The 8,093-nt window shown below is 42.0% G+C and overlaps 1 protein-coding gene across 1 annotated transcript; it reads left to right on the top strand.

The window, feature by feature from the left end:
• The first annotated feature begins 601 nt into the window (after nt 1–601).
• Nucleotides 602–2,858, top strand: LOC125340837 (formin-1-like). The gene is given in 5 exon segments (XM_048332707.1): nt 602–689; nt 775–1,292; nt 1,295–1,438; nt 1,441–1,554; nt 1,557–2,858. Coding segments are annotated over 4 exon segments (1,902 nt in total). The 5' UTR covers nt 602–689; nt 775–904; the 3' UTR covers nt 2,813–2,858.
• Nucleotides 2,859–8,093: the final 5,235 nt, after the last annotated feature.

Below are 8,093 nucleotides of genomic sequence, written 5' to 3'. Positions count from 1 at the left end.
GGAGTAGTATGGCTGGGTCATAGGGTATGTCTATGCTGAGTTTTTTGAGAAACCTCCATACTGTTCTCCAGAGTGGTTGTACTAGTTTGCACTCCCATTAACAGTGGAGAAGGGTTCCTCTTTCCCCGCACCCCCTCCAGCATTTGTTGTTGCCTGAATTCAGAGTATAGGCCATTCTAACTGGAGTGAGGGGGTATCTCAGGGTTGTTTTTATTTGCATTTCCTTTACTGCCAGGGTTGTTGAACATTTCCTCATATGTTTCTTTGCCTTTTTTATTTCTTCTCCTGTGAAGTCTCTCTTTAGCTCCTTTGCCCATTTAGTAATTGGTTTACTGGGTTTGGAGGTGGTTAGTTTCTTGAGTTCTCTGTAGATGACGGATATTAGGCCTTTGTCTGTTGCTGTGAACCAGCTACATTTCTAAGGCACTCAAAGCCTCCTCTCCCCAGAGTTTCTGGGAAGTTAGAGTCTTTTTCATAGAGGAGTAGGAACTGTGGCGTGGGGAAGTCAAGAAGCCTAATCTAGGCTTCACAGTGAGTTCCCCTGTGGGATTTTGTTCTGACAGCATTTTTTTAACCTCTCTGTTGTAGAAAAGCTGGACTTGTCAGAAATGGGGAGAGAGTGAGGAAGAAGCTGCAGCCAGGCTGCAGGCTGATGCCTTGGGTTGGTTGAGGTCAGCCAGAGAGGAAGGGTAAGTTGCGGTTGTGCTTTGATTTATGTTGCCATGTGACTTATGCAGTCTGTTAGACAAGCTACTCTTCTCTGTTCTCTTACAGGCAGCCTTTTTGCTGGAGAGGACTGTCAGCTGCCTTCTCTGCACAGCCACCATCACATGCCTTCCCACTGGAGCCTGGGAAGCCTGGCCACAGATGGCATCTCCAGGGCATGAATAATTAGGTAGGCATAATGGAAGGCACTCACTGCACCCTCCAATTACATATGCCCATTACTGAACTCTGCTACATCAGCTTCTATCTTCCAAGGGGGGAAGCCAGAGGATTTTCATACAAGGGCACTGTAACTCTAGACAGATCCAATAAAGGTTTCCAGAACTGCTACCAAGTTCGGGAGGGACCAGACATCTCCAGTCTCACCGAGCATCCCAATGAACAGATAGGTGACATATTTTTCAAGCAGACTCCCACAAAAGACATTCTCACTGAGCTGTATAAACTCACAGCCGAGAAGGAGAGGCTGCTGGCCAGTCTGCTGAGCTCAGACCACATCCTGGGCATTTCTACGGGGAACCAGGAGGGGAAGCTGCCAGAGCTGCCTGGGAGCCTGGTCCCTGAGGACACTGTTTGCAGAGTGACTGGCTTGGGGAGCTGCCTGTGAACTCCCTCAGTAAGAGAAGCAGCCACGGGAACAGAAAGCCCTGGAGATCTGGCAGAAGGAGAGAGAGCTCAGCAGCGTTCCTGCAGAAGATAAAGAGAAGAAAGGGAGTGGCAGCCGGGAACCGGCTCTTCAGATGGGAAAGGACCAGATCTGTCCCAGCAATTCCTTTCCTCTTTCTCCAACAAAACCTAATCTATGGCTCCTAGAAGAAAGAGGAAACTTGGTCCCAATGGAGTACTTACTCACTCCCTGCAGAGGAGAGAGAGCTGCCCTGCAGATATCCCACGGACACTGGGTACAGACCTTGGCTTTGGCAGCTTCGAGAGGGCCTCAGAGAACACTGAGCTTGGAAGAGAAGCACCTCCACTCGGCAGCAGGTCCACAGAGGCAGGAGACCATCGTGCTCAAAGACAGCCAAGGAGCCCTGGTGAGCTGAAGCCTCAACAGACAAATTTGCCTGACATCCAGGAGGAAGGCAAGAAGTGTTCTGAGGCGGAGAGGTACAGGGCAGGGAAGTCCAAGTCAGTGGCGCGGACTTGCAGGAAGAAACCTGTTTCTAAAGTGGTAGCCAGGGTCCAGGAGCCCTCTACACGTGGGCAGAGTGTACTTAGGACCCATCCTGAAGGTGAAGGACAGATTGGCATTTGCCCAGAGACTCAACATCAGTTTATAACCCAAGCAGACTTGCTCACAGAAGCTGAGGCTAGGGCTCATGGTTCCAGCTGGCAGGGTGAGGAGAAGCAAGGGGACAGGTCATCGCAGTCATCAGTAGAAGAAAGATCCTCTCTTTCTGCTTCTCCAGCCAGTGCTGAAGGAGCTGTGAACAAGGTACTCCTGAAGGTAATAGAGAGTGAGAAGTTAGCTGAAGCCACAGAGGGGAAAAGGCTGGGCTTCCCCTTGGACACTAGGGCCACCCACATCCTCTTGGAAGCCAGAAGCCAAAGGAGGGCTGGGCTGCCCCAGAATGGCCTCAAATCCTTGTTTCTGGATCTGCCCCACCCTGTAGGTCTTGACTCCTCACAACCGAGAAGCGATGAGAAGAAGCTCTCCCCTGCAGCACCAGCAGCGGCTCCTGGCATGGTGTTTAATAATTCATCCCCTCAGTCCAGCGTACACAAACGGCTGTCACCTGTTCCCTTGCCTCCCTCTCCAAGGCACCCCAGCCCTCAGCTTCATCACAGGATCCTCCGGCTTCCCCCATTGCCCAGTGAAAGGGAACCTGCTTTTAATGACTTTCTCTATAGAAAGAGCAGTGTCTTTTCTGGGTGCCCCTCTGCTGCCACCTTGCAGCAAGCTTCGTCTGCAAAGGTCACGGAGACACAAGGAGCCTGCCTGACCTTCAGAGTGGAGCAACCTGGGTTGCTGCCTGAGGAACCCTCAGAAAAGATCTTGGGGCTGGGGAAGACTACAGCTCAGCTGGAGCACCAGTTATCTCCAGGTGAGTCCCTTCTTGGAATATTTAGACCTGTGCCTGGGTAACTGAAGAACTATCAGTCTGCTGTGTTCTTCTGAAACTAGCTAATCATACAGGGGCCAAAATTCCTAGGCCTTTTAGTCAAATTGTCTCTCTGCAAGAAAATGGAGTTTGTGTGTTCTCATGTGGGACTTTGACTGGTAGGTGTATTATACAGAAGTAAACATTGCTTGTGGAGTTAAAAAAAAAAGAAAATGGAGTTAGAGGGGTGTGGAGATGGCAAAGGTGGTGTTGAACATGGGTTTGATACTGGATTCTAGAGGCAACACTTTGGAAATGTTCATTTATATTTACTTGTTTGTTTTGGGCACCCTTTAAGGTTGTTTCCCTGGTCTCTTAACCCAGAGAGTAGAGGGAACAGGTACAGAAGTAGTGACTTGTCTCTGTCTTTGTGCTAGCTAGGTAATTGGCCCATTGACCTAAATTCTGCAATTCTTCTTTTGAAGTCATCCTAGCAGACTCACTACAAAGAAGCAAAAAAGCAACTGTGTGTTTGCTTATGTGTGTGGAGTTACAAGTTTTGTTGTGTTTGGCTCTTTGCAATCATCTTTGTAAGTGCCATAATTTTATGACAAAGATACTTTTTCTAACCACAAGGGAAACTTTATTCAGTCCTTCCTTCCTTCCTTCCTTCCTTCCTTCCTTCCTTCCTTCCTTCCTTCCTTCCTTCCTTCCTTCCTTCCTTCCTTCCTTCCTTCCTTCCCTCTTACACAGTTTTCTGTTTTATTCTCCAAACAAGCACAAAGTGTCTGTTCTGAAGTTAGTTCTATTTATGGGCTATTACTGTGACCAGGGTGACAGCATTTCTTCTGCAATAGAAACATACTGGAATGCCCCCTATGACTTGTGTGCTTCATGGGATTTGAAATTTTGAAATGTTTGAGAATTTGGGAAGTTTAAAAAGGAAGCCAGTTCCTGTATTCATTTCATATTCTGGGTCAGTATGGCTAGATGCTTAGAGTTTTATACACATTGTGTAACAGAAGGTAGGTAAGATGTTCTTATTCCACAGTTGCTTATCAGCGTATGTTGATGTCTTTGTATAGAGAATAACTTGAATACAGTAAGTGGTATCTTAAAGGTTAGAGAAAATTTAGGCAAAATTCATGTGCAATATTTGAGATAGAAGTATCACTTTAGAAAAGAGAAATTTCAAAAGCTTTCTGCTCATTTTGAACTCATGACATTTTATAATTTTCTTCAAATCACAGATACAAGGGTAATGTGGTTCTTTTAAAATGTGGTTAATACTTCTCATCATTGGTTTTGCAATGTGTTGATATTAGTTTGCTAAGACTTCCTACTTTCTGCCTCAATAGAAAGCCTGTGGAATTACAATATTTACGTTATGTATGTTATAACTCTAATGATGAAAATAAAATTTCCCTGTGGATGCTAGAGAGTTGGAAATATTTGGCAAAGGAGCTCTGCCACTCCTTCCAGAAAGGAGATTTGTCATTGGTGTTTAGTACATTCTTTTGTCCTTGATCTAGGATTATTTTATTACTTTATCATATATATTTATATATATGTATATCACACACACACACACACAAACACACACACACACACATGTTCTATCTTATCTGAGTTAAGCTTTAGAGTATGTTTAGTTTCTGTTGATGACTGACCATGAATTCCCTAAGGGACACTTTTCCCTGGCCTCTCTATACATCCACACAATTGTTGGTTACTGGTCTCTTTACTTTGACCCAATCTTCTTTTGGGATCTTCAGTAGCACTTTTAGGAGCCAATCACAAGAATCATATGGAGTCTTCTTGTGTTCCTAACCTTGTAAAAAGAGACAGACAGTAGGAGTGGGAAAGACTTAAAATTTTTTTTTCTGGCATAGATAGCATCTCTTATGCAGAGATCTTCCCTCAGGACATCCTACACTATCTGATATTGGCTCTCTTTGGGGAAGCTAGGTGGAGGGAGCTCTTTGGATAGTATCATTGATTGGCAGTTGTCTTCTCATTCTGTTTCCTCCCTTTACATTCCCTGGCCTAAAGCCATTAGTCCTCTTCATCTTCTAGGATCTTTCATTTACTTCCTACAACTAACTGGTGGTTCAGACAGAGAGAAATTTCTGCTTCTAATTTCCTTTTCCTCGCACTTCATTTCTCCTCCCACCCAGTCCAGCAGAGGCCTGGGATGGTGGCCAGGGGCCCAGAGGGGATTGTAACTCATTTACCCTCTCTTATTCAGTGCTCTTTTATCTGAATCCAACTCCCACCTTATTCCTCTGTTAGCTATTAAGTAGATTGAGTGTTTGATTGAGGACTTTATTTCCTGCTGGAAATAACATCTAGGTATTTCATTGAAGTGCTGCAAGATGATTGAAACCCCTCATTAATTGCTGAAGTAAGAGATTATTAAGGCTGGCAAAAATAATCAGATCCATTTCTAGTTGGAAGACTCTGGTGTTTCAGAAAAGGAGTTAAATTTCTGTGGAAGATTGAAATCTTCTTTTCACAAGACCAAATAGTTAAAGTAATCATCACCACCCATGCAGGAAATGGCATAAAGGTGTCAGAAAGGCTACTGCTCCCTCTTCTCTTAGCTTTGTAATTTTACCAATTCTTCATTCCATTAATTGCACAGAGGGTCTTTTACCTATTGGTAATATCAAATGCAAAATATGCTATGAATGGCTCTCCCACCAGCATTAGAAATGATTTGACATTGTTTTATTTTGATGATAAATATGGCTGAAGAATTTTCTCAAGTCTCTGTGAAAGTACCTGCCTAGTAAGTACAAGGTCCTGAGTTCAAACTTCAGTAAACACCCCCCCACACACACATATACACAAAAGAAAGAAAAAAGCATAGGGAAAGAAATTGAGATTTTGCATAGCAAAGGGTAGGATGAATTTTGAAAAATACATAGGAATTTGTTAGGTTATACCAAGTAGAGAAATAATGTATAAATAAAAACAATAGCTAAAAGTAATATATAATTATTTTTGGAGAATTATATGCTATACACTGGACTAAGTCATCTTTCGTATATACGTATATGTGTATATACACATGTATACATATAAATACACACACACACACACATATATATATTAGATAGAAATGCTGTTACAGTTGGGAAAATCAAGAGAGTGAGCAATCATCTGCTAGGTAGGAGAGCTGCATTGGACACTGAAAGCTCTCTGTTGAAAGGCCTTCTAATTTCCTTTATTGTGGAATGAACATGTTTTCCCCTGTGTTCTCTGGAACTTTATGCAAGATGCTCATTGAACAGCATCATAATTATTTGTATATCTCTGTGGAATTTATACTCTTTGGAAGCAGAATATTTTGTTCATTCTTTATCTCTAATGCACGTAGTACCACAATCTTTCACTGCTTGCAACATGTATTACATAATGCAATTAGTAATTGTTGAATGAATGTTTCTACTTATTATTTACAAAGGATTTTCCAGTAACAGAAGAAATGCATTTATAGGAAATTCTAACTTGTGGGAGAGTGAGCACAGTGGTGATAACAATGATTATCAAAGGGTGGTCTCTGGACAGCAGCCTTATTAGGCACAACTGGAAACATGATAAAATGTTGGTTCTTAGGCCTGTCCCGCTACACCTTCTGAATCAGAAGTTTACAGGGTCTGAGCAGTCTGTGCTTAAGCATGTCAGTGGAGATGAATTTACTAACATACAGTTATGTTAAACAAATTTAGCTCAGACATTTTATTAGCAATTTTTGGTAAGGATGTTGTGTAATTATTTTAGGTCTTCTCAAACTTAGGGACCTGTACACTTGTATGAATAGTAAGTGTCACATTTTTTTTTACTAGGTGCCAACCAATTCTTGTGCCTTGCTTTTAGACAGGAAGGTAGATACTGTTCTGGAACATCTTTCTGTTACACATTGTTGCTGTGATCACATTTTTAAGCGTACATCATAATATTAGCCATTCTGGTCTCAATACAGATGTCTTCATATGGCTTTAGATGGCTGCCAAGTGCCAGCTGCTGCCATGTGGGACAAGATACTCCTTCTCCAAATTGTACTGAAGCATGCATTAGTTTTCTGGCATATATCTTTCTAACCAGCTCTTTTCTATCAGCAAATATTGATTGAGTTATAGGATGTCATCTACTGAAAAATAGAGATTATGATCAAACATATACAACTTTGATTTACAAAAGTGCAGGGCTACCACTTTGTTGATGTCTTTCCAATTCCTTTAAGAGCAAATGTCTAGGAAAAAAATCATATGATGATATATAAATAATCTCAGGAATAGCCTATGTCAGGACAGCATGTATTCTAGTCTCTGCTGCAAAAGCTGTTCAGTCTTCGACACAGTGGTCGAAAATCACAGTGGGGAAAATCACTTTCTGCTGTCTGCTGGACAAGGTTAGAGATGTAAGAGCAACTTGCTTTATTTTTCTGAAATGAGGGAGGAGGTAACAAGTTTGATAAGAAGTGTACTCACTGCCTTACGTATGAAACTATAGCCCCTCTGTACATCACTTTAACAATAAATAAACTAATAAAAAAGAGCAACCTGCTGAGAACTCATCTGCCTTTCAATAACCTTTTCCTTTGTATGCCAAATGCAACCACTTTACACAAGCTGTGTTGAAGAAGAAATCTGTCTTGGAATCAGGAATCAAGGTTAAAATTTTGTCTCTGTCAGTTATGTTACATGTTGTTGTGTGACAAGATCTTGCCAATTCTCATGCTATCAAAGGGGTAATATTAATTTTTCAGAATTGTGAGAATTAAGTGAAACCGTGCATGAAATTATTGTGACGACTACAAATGACAGACTCAAAAAAAGCCATCCTCTGCCAGTCAGTCATTCAGCAATCCTAATAGTTTCTGTGTCAAAGACCCAATGGCAAGTGGATTTCCTCTGCTCACTACATCTTTGGGGCCAGTAGCATGGCTTACTGTCACCTTTTCCTAATATGGAACTTTAAAAATGGTAGTAGCTTTGTTATTTGTGTACTCCACCGCAAATATCACTGCCAACAGTGAGATTTGATAAATTGAAAACAGGTAAAAATTTAGAGGATCTATAAAAGTCTTGATATCAGTAGTATTGAGGGATAAAGTCTGAAACTTTGCAGAGTCATAACCAGATAAATGTGGTTGTATCTGAGTCAAGGCTCACTCTAAGGTGCTTACCATGGGTGAATGGGAAGATAATTACTGTATTAAAATAGGTTGGTTGTGCATACTCCAAGAGCTGGATAAATGCATTTGTGTCAAAATGTAGAAGAGTTGTTATTGGCATGACCCAGCCTCCCCCGTTCCCT

The sequence above is a fragment of the Perognathus longimembris genome, chromosome 23, assembly GCF_023159225.1.
Source record: "Perognathus longimembris pacificus isolate PPM17 chromosome 23, ASM2315922v1, whole genome shotgun sequence".
Lineage (NCBI taxonomy): Eukaryota > Metazoa > Chordata > Mammalia > Rodentia > Heteromyidae > Perognathus > Perognathus longimembris.
This window is presented reverse-complemented; position numbering and strand designations above follow the sequence as displayed.